This window comes from Cnephaeus nilssonii (genome assembly GCF_951640355.1).
Source record: "Cnephaeus nilssonii genome assembly, chromosome: 3".
Lineage (NCBI taxonomy): Eukaryota > Metazoa > Chordata > Mammalia > Chiroptera > Vespertilionidae > Cnephaeus > Cnephaeus nilssonii.
Genome location: NC_137074.1, coordinates 16,455,205 through 16,479,098, shown reverse-complemented (window position 1 = coordinate 16,479,098; position 23,894 = coordinate 16,455,205). Strand labels below are relative to the sequence as shown.

General features: G+C 39.3%; 1 protein-coding gene across 3 annotated transcripts; it reads right to left on the bottom strand.

Annotated features, from left to right (window-relative positions):
• LOC307096845 (protein EURL homolog) lies at positions 1-23,885 on the bottom strand. Of its 3 annotated transcripts, none has more exons than XM_079766503.1 (5): positions 23,817-23,885; positions 22,747-22,880; positions 8,114-8,653; positions 7,015-7,077; positions 1-5,078 (listed from the first exon to the last, which is right to left on the bottom strand). In XM_079766503.1, the coding sequence occupies exons 2-5, from the start codon at positions 22,871-22,873 to the stop codon at positions 4,921-4,923; spliced, it is 888 nt and encodes a 295-aa protein (XP_079622629.1). In that variant the 5' UTR covers positions 22,874-22,880; positions 23,817-23,885; the 3' UTR covers positions 1-4,920. The 3 variants fall into 3 exon arrangements, with proteins under 3 accessions (XP_079622629.1, XP_079622628.1, XP_079622630.1); XM_079766502.1 differs by lacking the exon at positions 23,817-23,885 and adding an exon at positions 23,060-23,810; XM_079766504.1 differs by lacking the exon at positions 23,817-23,885 and adding an exon at positions 23,284-23,810.
• Between the last annotated feature and the right edge of the window lie 9 nt (positions 23,886-23,894).

Genomic DNA, 23,894 nt, shown 5'->3' with positions numbered 1-23,894 from the left:
AATATTTGTTTTATTGTTATAAAATAAAAAATGGTAGACAAGCATAAGTAGTTACAGTTCCAAAGTAGAGCAATACAAAAATGTAAATTATTGTGGTTTTAAAAGAAAAGTGTAACAGCCAAGTATTGTCTAAACTTTTTTGAAACCAAGTTGGTTCTCACCATTGCAATTGAATTTTCTTTTTCCAAATGTCTTAGCACAATTTTGTGAAATAAATGTCTAACACCGCAGAGATTAAGTTCAATGACCATAGTGTAAGCTACTCAAACTTAAAGCCAAGGTTAACACACACAACGTATTGTCAAAATAGGAATGGCTTTAAAACAGAAGTTGTTACTGAACATTTCCTAAACGGCCTCTTCTCAAGGTAGTCGAATGGAAATAAGCATTCTACATGTTTGGAAGAAATAAGAAACACGTATTTACTAAAATTCCCTTTGCCTTGTGTGTAGGCGAGGGAAGTTCAACTAACACTTTCTGGGGGGTAAGAGGGTGGACAATACTCATTTCCATGATTTTGTTTCACTCCAGTATGGCTAACTGCAGTCATAATCTGGACTCTCATAAACAAAAAAGAATAGAAAAAGTATGTTACAAACTAGATGCTAAAAGAAATCTTAATGCTAGAGACTTGCTGTGATGTGGTTCTCAGCAACATGACCAAAGTGCTTAATACCCTGGACCACTTTATAGCAAGGACAATTAGGAAAGGACGAAGGGAATGAAATACTGAGACGCAAGACAAAACCTTGTTATTCCACACACAGTATATCCCTCCTCCAAGACACCTGTACTTGTGCCAGAGCCTGATTACCTCTGTATTCAGGTAAGTCAGACCTCTCTCATCCCATCACCAAAAGACTTAACTTGGCAAGAATAACCTGTTGAGTTCTGTCTCTTACTGCTTTTTGCCACAAATTTTCTCAAATAACTATTTCCACCAACCTAAAGTGAAAAATGCAATTAAACACTGAAATGAAATCAATTATCTTTGTTTTACAGCCACATTTGAATATATTTAAGGAAATTTTTAAGAGTACTAAACTTCTTATTAAGTACTTGAAAATACTCAAATATCTTACCTTAGCATAATCCATAACATCTGTCAGTAAACTTATCGGCACAAATCAGAAAAATAACACTACAAAAACTTTACACTATACCCTTTAAAAGTTTTCATGTCATGTAACCTAATTTTATGGTCACTAACCTGAACCTCCTATTAAGCTACACAAATAATTTATCCTTTAAAAGTTACTACTTAACTTTAGAGCACATACATTTTGTATTTCATTTTACAATAATGCAAGAAAATTTCTTTTAAAAAATCAAAATAAAACCCAAAATGGCAAACATACACAAATAGATCCAAAAACAGACTTAAATGTAAACTCCAAAGTAAAAGATACATAAACAAAGAAAGCAAGCACTTTAAACCATCTTCAGTGGTAAGGAATATAGTAAAATGAAAAACCCGAGGAAATGTCAAGATGCCAACAAAATAGAATATATTGACTGTATCTCTGAAACTACTTTCCAACATGAACTTATTTTAAAAATAATCCTCAAATATATATAAAAATGGGCACTTTGTGGTGAATTGAGCATATAATTTGAAAAAATAAGAGCATTTCCTTGCTCCAACATTATGCATAAGAAACTAAAAAATATTATTCTGCTGACTGCATCATCTATTACTGGGATCTTAAGTGCGTGACTTTAAAAAAAAAAAAATAAGACAAATTGGGATATTATATATACTAAGACCAAAGGATGACAAAAGTCTGAACAGATTTGAAAATTTTAATCAAGAGAACAATCTTGGATAGTCACAATCACTTTGACTTCAGACTGTTTTTTTAAAAACTCAATTAAACTTGTCTAACTATTAACTGCTAGAGGCCCGGTGCACAACATTCGTGCACTGGGGGTGGGAGGTCCCTCAGCCCAGCCTGCGCCCTCTCACAGTCAGACATCCCCCGAGGGTGTGCCGTGGAGGCGAGAGAGGCTCCCGCCACCGCTGCTGCTCACCAGCCGTGAGCCCCGGCTTCTGGCTGAGTGGCTCTCCCCCTCCCTGTGGGAGTGCACTGACCACCAGGAGGCAGCTTCTACATTGAGCGTCTGCCCCCCTGGTGGTCAGTGTGCGTCATAATGACCAGTTGTTCCGCTGTTCACTCGATTTGCATACTAGCCTTTTATTATATAGGGTAACATAAAAAAATCAGTCTTAATTCATTCCCCTTAACCATATGAACTTTGAAATTAACAACAGATAACTTGCCTCTCTTTTGCCATTTTTGAAACTGAAAGTATAGGTAAGATTTTCTCCTAAACTTCCTCAGAAAGTACCACCAGCTGTACAGAAGAACAGCCAAGTATGGTAACCAATATTTGTGGTATTTCATAGCCTCTCAAGGTTAGTATCCCTTAGCCTTATTTTAAAATATACAGGAATTTCATATTCAACCAAGAAAACTAACATTAGAATATAAAATAAGTTTATCAAATATTTGGAAAAACTGCTGTGCAAAATAATTTTTTTTTACTAGAATATTTTATCCAAATAAAGTACTAGTGTGAGTACCAGCACCACAGACATTTTTAAAGAGCACCTTTCCCTTGAAGATCTTAAGTAGAAATATCTAAGTGGGCTAAATCAGAGTCCCTAATTAAGACCTTGGCACATGCACAATCCCATCTAATTGTCCTAACTCATTAGTAAACCTGCACATTTGCCAGAAATTCTTTAAGAAGCAAGCACATACTTTCTTTGGATAGCACTGTTGTGTTCAGGGCTGCACCATATGGCTCCCATTCCGGAAATATGCGACTACCATCAAATGCAACACATCCCAGACTTTCATGGCTGTCCCAAAGTGATCTAAATAGAAACACAAATATGTGCAAGCACACTGGCTGGTAACAACCATAATGAATTCTGCCAAAAGAGAGGCAAGTCAAATTTGGAAATGTGACCAAAACAACTAAGCACTGAGATACCTACTGGCATCATCCGGAAAAGGTTTTATTTAATTTGTAAATTTATGGATTTTGATATTGCACATATTCAAATTAAAGCTTATCAAACTCTAAGGCAACATGTCCCCACATCTGGGTTTTAAATTCATTTGGGATAACTCAAACAATTGAGAGAAACTGAAAGCATCTTTCAAAAGCTCCCTCCAAAAAAGCAGTTATGTCATACTTCAAAGAAAAAAAAAACAAAATGAATGAGATTATCAAGCAATACTCTTGGGCAAATTTAACACATTCTAGCATTATAAAAAATTGTTTCTACTAGTTTGAGAGTGTTCCTTTGCTTTAGTCAAATATCGTTTCTGTTCGACTAAAATCTGACCCAAGTCAGGGCAGGCTGCCAAATTTAAGGCAGAAGTCATTTATACCTTTGTATGCATGGCGCTACCAAATTATGGGCTTTCCTGAAGATTCTTTCAAGCAAAGGATCTTACCTTATAAACACATTCTAAACACCAGCTGAAAACGAACTTAGAGCCCATTTTAATTCTACATTGGCTGAGGCATTTACTATAATAAATTAAAAACTTATCTAGCTGTTTGAGACAAGCCATTAGTTCAGAGCTCTTTGGAAACATAGGCAACATATAAAATCCTTTTAAAAATGAACTTCTTAGCCCTGGCCAGGTAGCTCAGTTGGTTAGAGCATCATCCCAATATGCCAAGGTTGTGGGTTTGATCCCCAAGAATCAACCAATGAATGCATAAATAAGTGGAAAAACAAATTGATGTTTGTTTCTCTGAAATGAAAAAAAAAAATGGGCTTCTTTTTTTTTGAATTAGTTTTGTTTTTTTGGGTCAAGCAATCTTCTCTTTCCCTTTAGATTCCAAAGTTTAGAAAAATGCCCTAGAATGCTTTCTTTGGGCACTAATTTCAGTGATACAGAATTTGGACAGTTCAAGGATTCTTGAACTTTGATCCCAAGTGGCACACAAAATAATTTTAATTTTTTTCAAAGATAGGGCAATAATTTAACTGTACATTCAATATTAAGATAATCTATTTGACTTACAAGTGAGGCTTGACTTACTCTGTCCAAATTCTAATACATCAAAGTCAGTAGAATGAAAATAATAATGAAACAGAAGAGGCTCTAACTTCTATGTAGACTTATTGACATACAAAAGCTAGATTAGCATTTTCTTCCTGAACAAACTCAGAACTGCTTTTGTTAGAAAAAAAATTATATCTTCTTGAATATTTGCTTTAAAAAGGTATCAATTCCTCTTTATAAGAGTTATTAGAAGTCAAACAATTCAACTAGATAGATTTCTACTCCAAAATACATTTATCTTTGGGAAACAAGGTAACAGTTGTAAAAGCAGTGTATTAAGAGAATAAAATGCAGTAAGATCTGAAACATGGGTAAGATATTCACACATAAAAGTGTAAATATAATACACAGAGCCATTCAAATACACATTTATAAAGAGAATGGAAAGGTACCTAAAATAGCATTTTTATATATAAAATTTTCATATTAAAATATTGCTCATAATAAATAAGAGGTGATATTATGAATTTAACTTCCCTCTTAAAATTTTTATCTTTAGTAGTTCAGACTAATCTAAGGTGTTTGTTAACCTATTGTTTTGAGGTGAATTACATTAAACTATGTTTCATAAAATCACACTGTAACAGTATATTTAAATAGTCACATGTGGTAAAAGTTAGGGAGGGCCACTTAGTAGTTATGGGGAAAAAAACTCCCCAAATAAACCAGAATGATTAACCCTAGAAGACTAGAGTGTGACGATCCGCTTTATCTAACAAAGATATTCAATACTGCCTTTAAGTTCTGCAAACTTAATGACCACATTGCAAGCCTGCCAGACCAGGAAGTGGTAGGCCATAGGAAGTGAGTGTAAGTTTAGTTCCGTTGCTTATGTCAGGTGGGACTTGATTCCCGTTCGCCCCACTTGCACACATGGTAACTTGGAATAGTTCTTGAGAAGCTGTTCGATGGCGACATGGCGGACATGGAGCTCTGAGGCCAGAGAATCTTTTTCTTGCACTTGGCGTGTTAACTCTTCAAAAACTTCTATAAGGATTTAAAAAGAAGTTCCATTTTAGTACACAGAAAGCTAATCCTATGATTTACTTCAAGTACTTTAACACGCATTGGGTGAATGTTTGCAATTAAAGTGATTTGATACCGCCCTGGCCGGGTGACTCAGTTGATTGGAGCATCATTCCATACACCCAGGGTTGTGGGTTCAATTCCCAGTCAGGGCACATATCTAGGTTGCAGCTCAATCCCTATTGGGGCGCATATGGGAGGCAATCGATCGATGTTTCTCTCTCTCTTCCCCTCTTCCTTTCTCTCTAAAAATCAATAGACATACCCTTGGGCGAGGATAAAGGAAGGGAAAAAAAGTGAATTGACACGATGGAAACAGTTTGATCATTCTAGGGTGTTGCATACTTTGCATAGTCAGCTGGAATAGGGTATTCCTCTTCTCCATCAAGTGAAACCTAAGCGTCATAGCAATGACTATATAGATGCGTAACAGGAATGGTAGTCATTATTACCTGAGACACTTTTCTCAATTTGAAAGAGAAACAGGTTCAGTCAGTACCTAACATGACTGATGGGAAATAAGTGCACATTAATGCCTAGGTCTGGAAACCCCTCTAAGAGGCTTTGGGATCAGACTGCCTGGGATATTTAATCCTTGTTCCTATTCTCAAAAGTCTCAGGCAAGTAACTTATAAACTATGTTTTTATTTCCCCTTATATATCAACTTGATGAGAGTAGGTCCTTCATAGGGTTACTGTGAGGATTCAATAGGTCATACTTGGAAAGCACTTACCAAAGAATAAGTACTTGACAAATGTAAGTTGCTATTACTATTATTATTTTACTAGAGGCCCAATGCAGGAAAATTCATGCAAGAGTAGGCCTTCCTTCCCCCACCCCCCCGCTGCCGGCACCGGCTTCACTCCGGCATCTGGGCCCTGGACCGTTTTCCTCCTCTGGCCGCTGGCAGGCACCCGGGACCCGGGCTGGCTTCCCTCCGGCCCCGGCTTCATCAGGAAGGATGCCCGGTCTAATTAGCATATTACCCTTTTATTATTATAGGTTATTCTGAGAGGATGTGCGGTAAAGAAATACTACTTAGCTTTGGGGTTATAAAGACAGGAGTTAGAATATGATACTGAATGAATGCATGATTTCTGTAAGCAACTTAACTGTCTCTGAAATGTAGTTTACTCACCGAAATGGGAATAAATTGCAAAAACAAGAAAAGAGACAACTGGGGATTCTGAACACTATTAAACTATTGGTATTAGCATCGTATTTCATGATGTTAAAGAATCACGAGCTGCCCTAGCTGGTTTGGCTCAGTGGATAGGTTGTCGGCCCGCAGACTGAAGGGTCCCGGCCTCAATTCTGGTCCAGGGCATGTACCTCAATTGCAGGCTTGATCCCCTGGGCTGCTGTGGGAGGCAACCAATCGACATGTCTCTCTCACATTGATGTTTCTCTGTCTCTCCCCCTCCCACTCTCTCTAAAAATCAATAGAAAAATATCCTCGGGTGAGGAGTAATAACAACAACAACAACAAATATATATATATATATATATTTGAAAAAAATAATCCATGCTGGGGGTGGGGTAAGGTGAATGGGTGAAAGTAGAGATGAAGGAAAATTTAGCTATGCTTTTTGTTATAGTTGAAGCTGATGAAGATGGGTTAAGGGGTTCACTATGCTATTCTTAATATTTTTATGTTTGAAATTGTTCAAAGCCAGGGCTAATACCTTAAAGACCTGTTACGGAGTTCACTTGCATAGTAAAATATTAGTAAGAAGGTAGAGATTAAAGTTGTAGTCTCCATTTTCACTTCCACTCTAAAAGGTTCTAATCCAATTTTCATATTTAATTGCAGATGAAGCTAATGGTACCCTGTTGTAGGGGATTTTCTGTATCAAAATATTCACAGGCAAAAAAACACCGACATTGATTCTTTACCCTGTATTCGCTGTTGGAGCTTTGCATTCAGTTGCTTTACCTCACCAGAAGTCATCGAATTCACTGAAACATGAAAATATATTCATTATTATTACAACAATTTGGGAAAATAAGCTGCCTACATCACTAGCACAATATCCTATTTTTTAAAAATTTGTAGTTAAAAAAAAATAAAAAAATCAAAAATTTGTACTTATCTGCCAACATAACGTTCAGCAGTATCCTAGGATTCATTCATTAACCCCTGCAGTGTGGAGTTTTCGAGTCCTAACCTCAACCCACAGGAAGAAACACCTTTTATATCATTCCCAGTACATCCCCCCTGCAACAAAAGTTTCACTGAAAAGCACTTAGGTCCACTGGATTCTGATATATCCCATTTTGTTTCAATTTTTACAAAGTGCCAGTCACTACCCATCAAGTCAATTTTGCTGAAACACTACATAGTTCATGATCCCCAATTAGAAACTTTGGAAACAGTCTGAAAAATGAAGTTATCTATCTAGTTATGTAATCTTAGATATGTAGAGTCAAGAAGTTTTATAAAAATATACCCACGGTCCCTTCTTGCTCTAAAATAATTTGATTTTAAGTCAACTAAAATTATCTCAGCTTCTGTGAGTTTCTGTAGATGCAGGCTGAATGAGTCATTTTCCCCCTTTAAACTAACACATTACCTTTGGCCTTCAGTAAAGTGTCATATTTTTGCTTTTGAAATGCCACTCCCAGTCAATTAATCTTACAGGGATTAGCAATGTGACAAAGTGTGTGAGCCAATTGTTGAGGCTTTATTTCTAAACTATATGAAGCCTGAACTTTCTAATTCAGTTTGTTGACTCCATGTATTTAATCATTTAAATGGCAAAACAAATCATGGTACTGCAGAATTCTAATGCATAGGACATACTAAGGAGTATTCCAGAGAGCTGATGGAGAGTTTTAATTCACCTCATTTTTTTATGGGGTGAACTTATTATCATTTAAATACTTTACCAAATCTATGAGTCTACAGCGAAATTCCTGAAACATCCCATATGTAAATATGTAAAAAAACCACCCAAAGAAATGCCAACCTCCACCTTTGTCCCATTTTACTTACATTCCTCTCTGCTGTAATGTGGATGCTGGGTCTGGACACTAGCCTCTGGATTAGAGATGGTCTCTTCTTTCTTCTGTGCCTGGTTGTGACTAGGAGGCCACAATACACTATTGTGGCACAAAGTGGCACCTGACCCTTGTAACACAGCAAGCCCGAAGTCTGAGTTTTCCCTCTGCTGCAATATTCTCTGTGTACAGTCCGAGAGGCCACCCGTACTTCCATCTAGCCATTTTGCAGAATACTTTGGTACTTGGGAGTCAAACTGTGGGAGTAGCTTTTTATCTGGCTTATGCCTGAAATTAAACAAGTGATGCTGGGGAGGTTTAGAACATTCCGAATCCGAATCCACATCCTTATTTTGTGCGTACTGTACAATCCAGTTTATCTTCTTACTCAAAATGGCTTTAACGTCTTCATAGTAAGTATTTTTTGAAAGCTTAGATCGAGGACAATCCTGGTTTGCAATCAAATGGTATTTTTCAAAGCAGTCTTTATGGCCCCTTAATGATGTGGTGTGCAAGAGATTAGATTTTGGTATTCCTATAAAAAAAACAAGATGAGAAAATTTCATTTTCTAAATTGCATTACAAATCTTAGTAAAACACTGAGTCACTGATAGTTTGTAAATGAGAGGAAAAATTCCAGAGAAGATTGGTATTAATAATGTAAAATATGGTCTAATAATTCTGCTTCAATTTAACTATATATTTAGTAATGTTAAATTCCTATGAATAGCAGCGCCTTTTTAAGAACTTAAAAGAGTCCATTTTAACGTTAGTCTAGAGGTATGTTATTGTATACAATATAAAAAAAATAATAAGGAACCAGCAATTTACATTTACACTCTTGGCCTTTACATTACAGGTAGCTCTATTCTGCTACTTGATTCTAATCCTTACAACTCAGGATACACAGCGGGTAGAAAGAGAGAACTTGAAACCGCCTACTTTTCTCTTTAGAAAATTTATTAAAGAGCTTCCTCAAGCTCTATAAACTCTCTCAGGTGTTGTTGCCAAAAGATGACTGGCCAGTCCCCTGCCCAAACAGTAAATGGTCTCATTCTCATTCCACTGCCACAACTCTAATCCAAGTAGCAATGATTTAGTTGGATCTAAACAGTAAATTACAAAAGTCTCCTTCAAGTCAATATAAGAAGAAATTCTTCAGCATATAAAAAGGGTTCTAGGTTCTAAACTAGGCTACACAAAGTAATTTTGCTGTTAAATTTTAAAAATTTATCTAGAAACTTCAGAAATTGTATTAAAAATTATATGAGACAATAAATTTCCCAATGTACCCCAGAGCTTTAACACCAGGTCAATGTAACAGGTGTGTACTAAAATAAATAAAAAGAAATAAAAAGAAAATAAAAAATAATGTGGGCTTTTAAAAGTTAAGGCTTTTTTTAAAATTCCAGATTGTTTCTTAGTAATTCATGTAACATAACTTTCTTTCTCCATAAATAATTTTTCTTTTAACTTTTGCTTAAATCCCTAAATGAACGCTAGGAACCCAGCTAACTACATAATAATGTACACATAAGTAATCTGTTGAGATGAACGGCAAATCAGAGAACCACCTTATTCAATTTACTGTGAAAATATATACCAGTATATGTGACTAATAGTTCACATTCTTTCAGAAATTCAGGAGAAAAAGCCCCTAAAAAAGACATGGGGAAAAAGATGTCATGGCAAGAGTTCTGATACAGTGTACATTTCCACTTAGATGTCCTGTGAGCTTCTCAAACTCACCCTGCTTAATAAACTCCTCTTCCTCCATTCTCACTACCCAATCCCCAAACCCGGATCCTCTCCCTGAGCCTGCTATCACCAGCCACTTAAGGAAGAAACCTGGCATCCTCCTTGGCAGCTCCTCACCTCTTCCCCTACCTTCTGAGATGGTCTGCTGCCCATCTTAATAGACTTTGCCCCATAAAATCTAGCAATACAACAATTCAAATCCTGCTTCACTCCATTACCACTCCCATTACACTGTCTGGATCATCACCTGTCTAGTTCTCATTGCCTCTAAGAAACCTTTTCTGACCAATACATCTATCAGTTTAATACTAGATTCTCCAATTGCCTCTTCACCTGCCTTTACTTCCTGTAATAAGTTCTGTGAGAAAGGGTCACTATCTATTTTACATGCATCCTCAATGTCACAGTGCCTGGCACACAGTGAGTACTCCAGAAAAAGTAGTGAAGTGAATAAAGGAAAATTAAAATCATATAAAAAAAAACAAACAACCCCAAACTTATTGCCCATTATCATTCAAGGTCTACTGCAATGAGATTTTTTGCCCATCCTAGCCAGGGAACCAGGAGGGCAGTGCTGCCAGGCCAGGCTGCTCAGAGGTTAATAGAGACATCTTCCAGTGAACTTGCTCCTACATTTAGTCTCATGGGCCATTAGTCTGAAGAGCCGATGAGTGGCACTGATACAGAGATGCCATTCCTGTGGCATCATTCAACCTGCCAAGCAAAATCAGGGACTTCTACTCAATTACGTACTTCCAACAGAAATTTACATATACTGAGTATTTTAAAAGGTTGCTTTATGTAAACTGCAGCTTGTTCATCCAGATCTGTACCTCTTCTTTTAGCTCACTAAAAATTTAAGACTTGACTGAGTTTTGAAGTTCATTTGGAAAATATCTGCTATATAAACATAGTTTAAAACATCCCATGCAGTAGCAAAGGACACAAAAAGTTAAAAAAATATAATGCATTGACTACTTCAGATACTTGAACAAATTACTTTTTAATCTAGAAAATGGAAGTAGCCCACTTAATTTGTATCCAATATACATGCCATTTTATAAACTCTTGAAGTGATTTTGTTTTTTTTCCACCTCATCAGTTTGAATTAATACGAGAAAAAACAATTGCTTTTTTCAGAGATTCTAGAGGTTCCTAACTGACTCTACAATTTCAACTGCATTTACAAATATAAACAGCTCTGAGCACTAATTTGTTTCCTCAGCAGCTTCTGATAGGGAACGAATCTAAACACAATGGACCTAGTTGATACTTTTGAGGAGCCGAGTTATAAGGAACTTCTAAACCAGTTCAACAAAAACTGCACTACAACTTGCTTACTAATAAAAATTTTGAAGGCCAATGTAATTGACATCCTAACTATTATTACTTCTTTAAAAAACACTTCAATGATGTCCATGTGACTGTGTTTTTGTCACGAGGTCATTATTTTTAGAGAACCAAGACCTTAATTGGCAATCATAATTGCTAATTTTTAAAAAGTACTAGTTTTAGATAGAGGCTTTTAGAAATTTACATAGGCAGTATATTTCCATATAAACAGTGGCATTTTAAAAAAGTTAATGTCTCTATTCAATAGTCCTCCCTCCCTCCCTCCCTCCCTCCCTCCCTCCCTCCCTCCCTCCCTCCCTCCCTCCCTCCCTCCCTCCCTCCCTCCCTCCCTCCCTCCTTCCTTCCTTCCTTCCTTCCTTCCTTCCTTCCTTCCTTCCTTCCTTCCTTCCTTCCTTCCTTCCAGATTTTGTTATTCTACTCTCACATCTTTGAGAACCCTCCCACTAACCCATCTGGCATGCTATCATCATTTCTATTCTTTAAGTTCCCCTTGAAGATGAATTCACTTTAAGAAAATTTGGTTAAACCCACAGAAGAGCAAAAGCCACTCAAATGTTTTCCTACTACTGTTACCCTTTTAAAAGGATATTTCCATGCTTACATTTAATCTATCGTAGTGACATAATAAGATGACACTCCAAATGGCACTCCAAAATAGCCCCCAGAACACTTACGCTCTATCACACGTCCCATTACCCTCGTCTTTTCCACCTAGCCTCTTGGAGACCTTACTTACGATTTGGTTGCAATGAGCAAAGCTAAGCAATCTTTTCTTTTCTTTTTTAAAAAAATATTTTTATTTTTATTGATTTCAGAGAGGAAGGTAGAGGGAGAGATATAGAAACATCAATGATGAGAATCATTGATCGGCTGCCTCCTGCATGCCCCCTACTGGGGATCAAGCCCACAACCCAGGCATGTGCCCTTGAACATAATCGAACCCAGGACCCTTCAGTCAGCAAGCCGACGCTCCATCCACTGAGCCAAACCAGCCAGGGCTAAGCAAGCAATCTTTTCTTGATGATTCTTGATGGTCCAGCTGATCTGTTATACAGCACCGTTTCTTGCTGACCACACTCATACTGCATGGCTCTGTAGTTCACACTCTTGAATGGTATCATCTGACTCTCAGACTTCACTTTGAATTTGATCACTACATTCATTTCCCAGTTAAAGGCATGGCTTAACATAACGTGGTATTCCATAGGTAGACCAAATAGAATACAACCAGCAGTTGGAGGTAAAGCTGTAAAACATGGTAGCAAGCACTTCAACTGTAACTTCAGAATTAGAAAATTGGCAGTATTGGTTTTCCAAATGGTGGTTTTTGTGTTTTTCCTTAATATTTAAATGAGGCAAGAAAATTTAGTTATGATTTAAGTTCTAGGTTGTTAACATGCTGTGAAGAAATTTTAAACATATTGCCTTCAAACATGACCGACAATTTGTGCGGTACTGCTTCAAAATCTTTTTTTTTTTTTTTATGAAGGCTCACATTTTGCCCAGCTTAAAGAATTTTCCAAGAGTAAGGTGTTTTCCTTTTTATGATGATCCTATCTTGGTTGCTAAGAGAACAAGCACCTGCGTGCTGATGTGCTGCCCATATCAAGAATCTGGAGCTTCTTTAAGTACGTGCTAATTGCAAAAAGGGGGTGATAGCCCTAGCTGGTTAGGCTCAGTGGATAGAGCGTCAGCCTGCGGACTGAAGGGTCCCGGGTCCGGTTCCTGGTCAAGGGCACATGCCCAGGTTGCGGGCTCGGTCCCCAGTGTGGGATGTGCGGGAGGCAGCTGATCCATGATTCTCTCTCATCAGTGACGTTTCTCTCCCTCTCCCTTCCTCTGAAATCAATTAAAAAGTATATTAAAAAATAAAATAAAAATGTGGAGATAGCTGCATTTTGTTGTACTGAGATGTTACGTCTTTGCTTTTGGGATAAGATTCCCATCCTATATAATAAAACCCTAATATGCAAATCAACCAAGCGGCAGAATGACTGGTCGCTATGACGCACACTGACCACCAGGGGGCAGACGCTTACAGCAAGAGGGAAGCAACTGGTGGCAGCGATCAGGGTGGCGGGGGCACCCTGCCAGGCCGCCAGCCAAGGCAGGTACCAGTGGTGCCCCCCCCCCCCCCCAGTCACCCTGCCTGCTGGTCGTCCCACAGATGGCCCTGATCGCCGGCCAGGTCTAGGGACCCTACCCTATATGTTGGGAATAGTCTCTTAGATTTAAAAATTAAAACCTGGCAAGGCTACTCTAACACTGAAAAAACTGGATGATGCAGCGATGACATGCATGGACTCTGGCTTGCACATCTTGTGGTCAGCCCTGATTCTGACACTTATAACTGTGTGACAAAGCCAATTACTTTACTTCTCTCTGCTTCAGTTTTTCCACCCATAAGATGGGGAAAATGGTACTACTGCCTCAGAAGGATCATGTTATGTACTACTTTTTATAATTAGGGCAAAAAAATGTAGCTGCCCATACAACAGCAAGATGCCTTTCACCTGTATGAAAAGTATGGTCACTGGTGCATGCAGCGTCCCAGATTGCGAGAGGGATGTCCGACTGCTGGTTTAGGCCTGACATCTCCTAAGGGGTCCCAGATTGTGAGAGGGCGTAGGCCGGGCTGAGGGACCCCTACCCCCCACCCACCTGTGCATGAATTTTGTGCACCAGACCTCTAGTTTCTGATAAAGTGAATAGAGGAGCCCCACGGGTGTGCTCAGTGGTTGAGTGTTGACCCATGAACTAGGTCACAGTTTCATTCCAGGTCAGGGCACATGCCTGGTTTGTGGGCTTGATCATCAATAGGGGTGAGCAGGAGGCAGCAGATCAATGATTCTCTCTCATTATTGATGATTCTATCTCTCTCCGTCGTCTGTTCTCTCTCTGAAATGAATTCAAAACAAAACAAAACATTAAAAAAAGGAATAGAGGAAAAGCTGTGTAAGCAGAGGTGGCACACCCACAGCCTGAAGTCTGGATCCATACTGAAGTTTTGTTTAGACTATGAGTGTTTTAAAAGAAAAAAAAATAGATCCACATCCAATTTTCAGTTTCTTGGTTTCTCTTAAAAACAAACAACAAAAACCAAAAACCAAAGAAGATCTGGCAGCAATTGGTTAGTAATGAGCAGTAGCTACTGGCTGAAATAGGGCAAGTGCTCTTCAATTCAAAACAGTTATCATTTCCCTCAGATGAGTCTGCAGGTACCTGTGACCTAGCAGGCTCTGCAGCCGTGTTGGTTGGTGCCACATGTACTGTTCTAAGGCTGTGCAGTGACATGGGTCTGGGTGGCTTCCGGGTAAATACTGCTAGTTCCAATGATGCTTTGACACCCAATTCACTCAGGCTATTCTGCATTTGATGAGCAAGCAGCAGCAACCAAGTCATGATTCAAGAAGCGTTATTCATTATATCTATTTCCAATCCCAGCCACTCAGTGGGAAGATGCTCAGATGGCCTATCCTGCCATGGGACTAAAGGTAGATTAGACCAAAGGTGAGAAGGCAAGGATGGATAGTCAGAGCATTGACTTCCTTTCTAAACCCACAACAGGTTGCCTTATGTGCCATAGTGAGTACTGTGATAAAGAGTGCCCCACTTCTCCCCTCCCCACCAGGCCTTTAGCTAATTCAGGAGTCACTGAAGAGTCAGCCATGTACAAGTGTCCAACATACTGTTTAAAAGTAATAAGTAATGGCTTTTTATTGCATTGCTAACAGATGGAATTACTGGCAACCATAGCAAGCCAATATACAGATGGGCTTAGCAACTTGTTTTTCCATATTTTGAGAATCACTGCCCTAAAGAAAGATATACCAACAGGTGGTCTTTAGACAGCAGATTTCAGCTTAGAGATGTTTAATTACTTTTTAGAGATTTTGTGTGTGCTAAGAGAAGGATTAAGCAGTTAAAGCAGTTTAATTCAATAAGTGAAATATAAGGGCAAATTTCAGTGAGGCAAAAGTGCAGAGATATAATCCTATATAATAAAAGCCTAATATGGAAATTGTCCCCTCGGGCAGTCGTTTGACCAGGAGTTCGATCGGGAATACGACTGCTCGCTATGACATGCGCTGACCACCAGGGGGCGGCGTGGAACAGGGCAGGTGTCGGGGACACACTGTGACCTCTCACTGGCTACCTGGGGGCTGGGGTGATGGGGATGGAGGTGCGGTGAGAATGCGGGGTGTCTGCCAAGCTCGCCCTTACCCCCCTGCTACCCTCCCCCAGGACGCCAGGGCTCACGCGCTGGGGAAGCCCCCATGCTCAGGTGCCAGGTGCCCCACACTTGCCACGGCATCTTCTGGGTGAGCTGGGTTGCAGCTGCCGGGACCGCAGAAGCTGGTTGGGCTTCCTGTGGGTTCGCGCAGGAGCCGGTCTGCGAGGCCAGCCGGGAGAGAGCGCGCTGCCTGCCCGGCTTCCATGTGGCGCTGCTGGGCGGCCCAGAGGCCCATGTGGCGCCCGGCCATGCTAGCTGCATCTCTGCGTGGGGACTTGGGCACTGTGGGGGCCCAGGTGCTGCCCAGGGCCCAGAGGTCAGCTGAGACCTGCCTTTCCATGCCAGATGCTTGCGCTTCGATTGACGGCCAGGCCTACGGACTGCACCCGTGCATGATTTTCATGCACCGGGCCTCTAGTGTTAAAAGATAATCTTAACCTCAAATAACCAAGGAAGCCAGGGTAGGTCTGAATTCTTGTGCTGATAGGAGATGCAAAAATTGCAAATGACTTGTCAAAAAGAAAAACGTCTCTCAGTGAATTTTACTTTCTCATTAGAACAGTTGGGAAGCTGGAGAAACACACCTACATAACAACTGTTTATTATAATAGGGTATGAAAATAACAATCCATACTCAATTCTACCCCTAATGTAGCTACCTGTTTTTTAACCAGCAGTGTCCAACAGAACTTTCTGTGATAATGGACGTGTTCTATATCTGTGCTATCCAATACGCTGAAATGCAGCCAGTGTGACCGAGGAACTAAGCTTTTAATTTACTTAAGTTTGAATAATCACATTGTGGCTAGGCTCCCAAATTGCACAGGGCAGTTTGTCCATAGGTAATTTATTATGCAAAAGGGTAATTGTAATGAGAACATGATGGAAGCTATCCACGTTCTTCCATGTTCTTACTGAAAGTCTAGTATGAAATTCTTAGTGCATAGCAGCATAGAATATATAGAGCTAAATTTGTTTTGGTAATACTTAAAAGATATCAAATTAGACCACTACTTCAACTGACACAAGTAATCCTCTACTTGTTCAAATTTCCCCCCTAATTAGCTCTAATTGAATGTACTGACATTTATTCTAAAATTTTGTGTATGAAGATGTCATAACAGGCTCCTAAAAAGCTATTGAAATGAACTATAATACGATTGAGTTGTCAGTTTTAAATATCCACTTATATGTGGCATATGGAGACACTAATTTGCAGGATAAAACCTTTTCTAAAGATAAAAAAGGTTAAGATACTGAAAAAAAAATGCCTTCATAGTAACAGCAGATGAATGGGGGAACAAAGTAAATTCAGGTTGGAAAGCAAGAAATGAACTCTTTGTCCCTCATCTCCTGGAATGCTGTCTGCTCAAAGTTGTGCATGATTTACTTTCTTACAAGTAAGAAAAACAAAATGAAAAACTGTCCTGCAGCTATTTTAAAACCTGTTTTGCACCTCAACTTCTTTGCATACATATGAATCATTGTTCTTGAAATTCTAGTTGACTATACCTTAAATAAATGCTTTATAGCAGCATCTAATAGAGATATACTAGCTAGTGAATTTATAATTCAATCACTGCTATAGGTAATGATAAAAATTAAGGCTAATGGGAAACAATCACTACAACCCAGCAAACATTTGGTAAGAAAAACTAAAGCTAAAAAAGCAATAATAATTGATGAATCATACTGCAAAATGCTAAAATATAAATATTGTGACCATGTGTTATAATTGCATCATAGCAATTCTAGAGTAAAAAGAACTTTGATCTAAACAAAGAAGTTAAAAAACTGGCACACTAAAATTTTTTCATTATAAAACAAATAAGGTTTTTTTTTCTGAATGTTGATTACATGGTGTTAGTACAGTAGTAATGGAAGACATAACAAATGACAGGACTGCAACTCAGGACACACCTTTGACTCAAGTCTTACTCTGGGAATTTAAGTTACAACGAAATGGAAAAGAGATGTACATATACGAACATTTTAGTGCAGGTAAACTGGGAGCAAGCTAAACATTCATCAAAGGAACTCTGCTTAATTAAATTATGGTACAATGGGATGCAACTTTAAAAAAATCAACATGATAGAATTTTATCTACAAACATGAAAAAGATGTTCCTAACCTTAATGAAAAGGCTGGTTATGAAATATTATCTGCAACCTAGTTTCTTAAACCCGACTTATCACACATGGGAGTGTGTATGCACATACACACACACTCTACTGCAGAAAATAGTGTAGGAGAACCAAAAATATTAAAAGATTATTGGTGGATATGTGGAATTATGATTCTTAAAATTCTTTTTGCTTTTTGTATTTTAATTTTCCGTAACAAGCAAACTGTTTTCTTTTTCAGTGAAAAACGCCTAAAAATTCCCACAAAGAAATACATTTTGGGTTGGGAAAGAACAGTGTTATTTAGTCCAAGACAATTTAGTCTTTATGTATCACACTGTATATTCCAATGAACTAAGTGACACAAAAAAGATTAAGATACTGAAATGGTAAAAGACACATATACTTACCTAAAATTCTGAATTTAAGATTGTGAGAAATTTTTTTAGGCTAAAAATGTATCTAGCAAAGAAAAGTATTTAACCTTCAAGTGAAAGCAGTCGTCCTCCCAAGTAAAATCATAACCACCTTACAGTTTTATCTGGCAATCCTTGTTAGAGATCCAAAGACCCAAAGAGAGTGAGGGAAAAAAGACTAAATATGAATCACCAATCACACTGTCCATAAAAAAAAAAGAAACTGGGGTGAAGGGATGTGCTGAGCAGCTACTATGAACGAAATTATGGCAGCTAGAGCAGAAAAACCTTATCAAAATCCTAAAGATTTGGTGTGCCAAATTGGATTAGAATAATTTATTTATTATTTTTAAAAATATATATTTTTATTGATTTCAGAGAGGAAGGAAGAGGGAGAGGGAGATAGCCAGCAGGGGGGTTAGTGAGGGATGACCAAACCACTGAGCAGCAGGTTGCGTGGGGCGACCAGGCCGACAGTTGGGGATGACCAAACGACCTGGGGCAACCAGACCGGCGGGGGGGCAGTTGGGGGTGACCAGGCCAGCGGGGGTGGGACAGTAAGGGGTGACCAGGCCAGCGGGGGGGGGGGGGGGGCAGTTAGGGGCGATCAGGCAGGCAGGCAGGTGAGCAGTTAGGAGCCAGAGGTCCTGGATTGTGAGAGGGATGTTTGACTGCCGGTTTAGGCCCGATCCTAGGATCGGGCCTAAACCGGCAGTCGGACATCCCCCAAGGGGTCCTGGATTGGAGAGGGTGCAGGCTGGGCTGAGGGGACCCTCCCCCCATGCATAAATTTCATACACTGGGCCTCTAGTTTAATAATAAACACTGAAATATTTTCTTAAGTTTTATTAGAATGTCAACAGAGGGACACTTTCTAAATATGTTCTAAATATTTCTAAAATGTTCTATTAATGGTAGTAAAGTTTAATGCTCATTATCTTCTAAACTCACATTAGGCTTTATATTTTAAAATGCTTGTTTAGTTAATAACATTGCATTATTTGCCTTTATGGGAAAAGAAGAGAAAGAAGCTAATACCAGATGGAGTTATCTATACTGTATATAGTTTCCCTACCAAAAACGGTGGCCCCCTTTATTTAAGTAGAAAGATGCTCTCAAGGATTTAATACTGAGATTCAAACTGCTCCTGGACTATGACCATATGAACAGCATTTCAGTCAGATATAGACAATCAAGAATGAGAGTAAACATAAGCATTGGGTTCACCAGTGCCTTAACCAAGAGAAAACCTATAGATTTTTCACTTGGGAAAGATTACTAAGGATCTGAATTTGGGCAGGCTTCTATAAAAGTTCAACAAATTAGGGGAGAATCAAAACTGAGCTGGACTATAAGTCTGAGCTGGACTAGTAAGACTTAGGAATGCACACTAATCAACTAGCAAGATCAACTGGAAACTTTGCTTAGGAATTGACCCAATCTTATTTTTTAACATTTTTTAAAATTGATTTTCGGGAAGAGGGGGGGGAGGGAGAGGGAAAAGAAACATCAATGTGAGAGGGGAACATTGATCAGCTGCTTCCTGCATGCACCCCTACCAGGGATCAAGCTTGAAACCTTGGCATGTGCCCTGACCGGAACCCAACCAGCAACCCTTCCTTGCAAGGGATGAAGCCCAACCAACTGAGCCACACTGGCCAGTGCTAACCCAATCTTATAAAAAAGTTTATCTCTATAGAAAAGGAAGAAAGCAAATTATTAGAGAAAGGTAGAAACACTAATTATTTGCACAGCATTTTGGCACAAAATGAAAACAGGGAGCATGAAGTAACAGTTTGGAGCCCTGAATCTTTTCCGTCTCTAGCCTTGGGCCAAAGATATGGTGACAGAAGATAGTCTCTCTTTGGGTGGTGAGAGCACAATGCAGTATACAGATCATTCGTCATAGAAATGCACACTTAAAATCCATATAATCTTATTAACCAATGTTACCCCAATAAATTAAAAGAACAAAAAAACCCAAAAGTAGTCTAAAAATTCCTTAAGGGAATTTTTAATTAGCCTCTTAGCTGAAAAAACAAAAACAAACAAACAAACAAACAAAAAACCAAATAGAATGTTTTTGAGTGAATTTAGTAATTAGGATGCTAAGAAACCAGGCAATAGCAACATTATCATATTATGAAAAACTTATACCAAACTAATAAAGTTAAATATCTTATTTTTTTAAATCCCTTTTACATTCTAACATTTATTGGCTGGCACTGTGCTGAGAACACAGTAGAGGAAAGGAAACTGCAAAAACATTTAAAAATGTTTACTGACATAGAGAAAGAATATACCTTGTTTTTAGGTATGGAATTATTTTATTACCACTTTTTTTGTTAGTTTCTAAAAACCTGTACACTGATATAAAAACAAAAATTTTGTGGGATTCAGTTTTACCTCAACTAGTTCCTCACTTTCTTCCTCCCCCCCCCTAATATTCCTAAGATTTCAAAAATAATCTTAGGATACTAAAATGATTATAATGTTCCAGCTCATCGCTGTGGTTGATATGAAAATGTATTATATTTGCAAGAACTGAGAACCGACTTCAGATAAAGTGAGAAGAAAATTTAATTTTAAATTAATTTTCTCACAAAGGTTTAACTGGCATTAAGAACATCAAACCTTGAGTGTAGATAGAATATAAAAATACTCCTAACTCAAATTGAGATAGCTGTTTATTAGAGATGAAATATTTATAAGGATGGTACCTGAGAAATATTTGTATTTTCTTTATATAATGATTGAGTTAAAATACATATGAAAAAAAGGCTAGAAAAGCAATTGTGAAAGTTTAGATTTCTGTAGAAAAATTCTATCACAGCATGAATGCCATTAATGATTTTACAGGAAGCACTAGTTAGAAAAGTTGGCTAACCAAATAGCAAGAGTAGCCAATTAGGATTCAGCAAAACAGGTTTCTAGTATTAGCCCTATCAGTTGAAATAACTATTGACAGCAGATCAATGAAATTAAGATCACATATACTAGACCTAGATGATCAGGCTTCAAAGTCCAGGACCGTCAATTACTGCTCTGCGACTTCAAAGTGTATTTCTTGGGTCTCAAAGGTTAGGTTCCATCACCTCTAAAATGGATAAAAGGAGCTATCCCAGAGCTATTTTGAGCTAAGATAATCCACGTAAGGTGCTTATTTAGTACAGTGCCTGGCACAGAATTTGCTCACAGTAAATGCCTGGGACTTAACAACAGCTTGCCATCACCATTGGTACAACCTTAAACAGTCCAAGAGTCTGGCTGTTTCCTTCAGTGTAAAATATAGGTTTGAGCTAGATCAATTCTAATGCTTTTGCCCATCTAAAATGAAAATCTACAAGTAAAAGAATATATAGGGCCAACTCTATTCCCAAAGAACATACATTTATAATCTTTCATGCTAGCATGATAAAGGGCACAGTAATTTAAATGATACGGAAGAATCATATTTTATAAGTCATCCCTTTGAAATCAGTTATATTTACTACATTTATTAAAGCCAAAGTTATATGTGTGAAACCTACAGGAAATCCATGAGCTTCTGTCAATTATCATGGTCAGCAACTAGAATTCTTTCAGAGAGTATCATAGCAAAACTGTCATAACCAATTTGTTCTTAAATAAAAGATGACTGTCACATAAACAACTCTACATGTTTTTAGCAGTCTCCTTATGGTTATAATTTTGACTTTTACTATAGAATATCTACATATTTTAATTTGGTGCCTACAACAATTTCTGAAAAGTAAGTCCTAATAGGAATCTCAAGGTATATCATGCTAATGTGTATTTTTTTCTTTCTCTTTCTTTTTTTCTTATTATAGGAACATTTCATATTTCCTACTTAATAGAAAAAGATAATGAAAAGTATCAAGAAGAATGAAATACTGCTTTGAAACCACCCAAAATCTACAGGTCTAAAAAAAAATTTCTCTGCTGATGTTACAATTCAAAAGACTTAAGGTAAACTTTTTTATTATCAAAATATTAAGATTCTTTTTAGCCTGACTCAAATATTTTTAAAAAATCACAGTTTTATCATGCTAACATCAAGATTAAAGAAACATCTCCCACATGTTTCTTGGGAGCAAATTATTGCCATCTATAGACACATTAACTGTGCACTAATCCAAATAAATAGTCTCAATAACAGATTTTTTTAAAAAAAAGTATTTGGAGAACTCTTAGAAATACTATTAAGACATTTTAAAAGCCTTTTTTTTTAAATTGAAAGAAATTATTAAAGGTGTGAGTGACCACTAAAAGTTAAAACATTTTTTTTTTCTAGATAGTAAGATAGCACTGGGGAAACCAGCATGGAATACAATTACATTTGCCAATCAAAATAAATGTTTGGTTACCTTAGTTCTCAATTAAATCAAAACAAACCACACACACACACACACACACACACACACACAAATGCCTGTTAAAATCTCACAACTTCATAAGCTCTCAAAGCAGAAAACACATTTACCAGTCCATACTCCTCATTTTTCATATTAGCAAAAACGGGGTTGGCACTGCGGGAGCTTTGAAAAAGATTTTTATAAATTCTTGGCTCTGCTCACTTCAGCTTGTGTCCACAAACTCTCTCATCTTGAACAGATCTCCACCCTTCACACTTGACACAATTTGCAACCATTTAAGAAATTGATGTTTTGCCTCATCACTAGTTCCCATAAAGCAGTTGTATAAAGTTCATGCCATAAAAATGAACCTCTACTCCGTACCTACCCTCAATATTCAGCTCAAAACACACGTGGCAGAAGGAGAGGGTTTCTCGGTCCGTTCCCAGCTTGCAAACACTGCAAATGTTGTCATCGTTCAAATCAATGTTTACAAACTGCTCCTCCTCGTTCATAGTGCCCCTATTGAGAAACAGAAAAGGAGAGTTACGCAATTTCCAGGGCTCGTCCTTTAGGGCAATCCTGGAAACTTCTAGGAAGGGAAGGATGCTGGGCAGTCTGTCTGAGGCCACGGTCCCATCCAACAAGCACCGGCGTACTGGCTCTCCAACCCCGTACTTGCATTGTGCAAAGACACCAACCTGGTGACCCTCCAAGCCTCGCCTAGCTGACGCTGTGCCTTCTTTTGGTCCCGTATTTCATCTGGTCGAGGGGGGTGGGGGGCATCCGAAGGAAAGCGGTTTGCGGGAATCCCAGTCCGCCCTTCCATCTCCCCAACGCGCACAGGAAGAACTTATGCGCGAAGCCTGGCCCGCTGCCGGGGGCTGGGAACCTCCTGAACGCGGCTAAACGCAGGAAAAGCGACCTGTTTCGGACGCTGCTTTGCTAACTTCACGGTGGGAATCTCAGCTGCCGTGTCGCTAACTCGGCGGAGCAGGGCTTCCCGTCGGCGATCGGCGGCAGGAAAATGCACGTGCAGACGCCAACACCGGGGGTGGGGCGTCCCCCTCGTCCAGAGCGCCCGCAGCGTCCAAAGCCGGGGAGCAGCTCCCCCGCGCGCGGGTCGGGCACCGCGGGCGGCGGGGTGACCCAGTCGCGCCGGGAGGAGCCGTGGGTTCCCCTCGCCCTGGCTTCCCGCCCATCCAGAGAAGGCGCCCGAGGACCAAGGCCACCGGACTCAGCGCCCGGGGGGAGTCCGTCGGGCGCCCCGCCGTCTCCGGCGTTGGGGAGGCGGGTCCACCCCGCGGGGGTGCCGCGGTCCCCAGCCCATCTTTCCGTCCGTCCGTCCGGGCGCCCCCAGCGGAGCAGCGCGAGAAGCCGCGGACACCGAGCGCGACGTCGGCGGGATCGTGGGATCGCGACACAGGCGGGTCGGGGACCGGGGCGCGGGGGCTTTACCGTCCAACTCCGCGCGCCGCCGCCGCCGATCCGCGCGGCTCGGGCTCCTGCACTATTGTTTCCGGCCGCGGCGAGGGC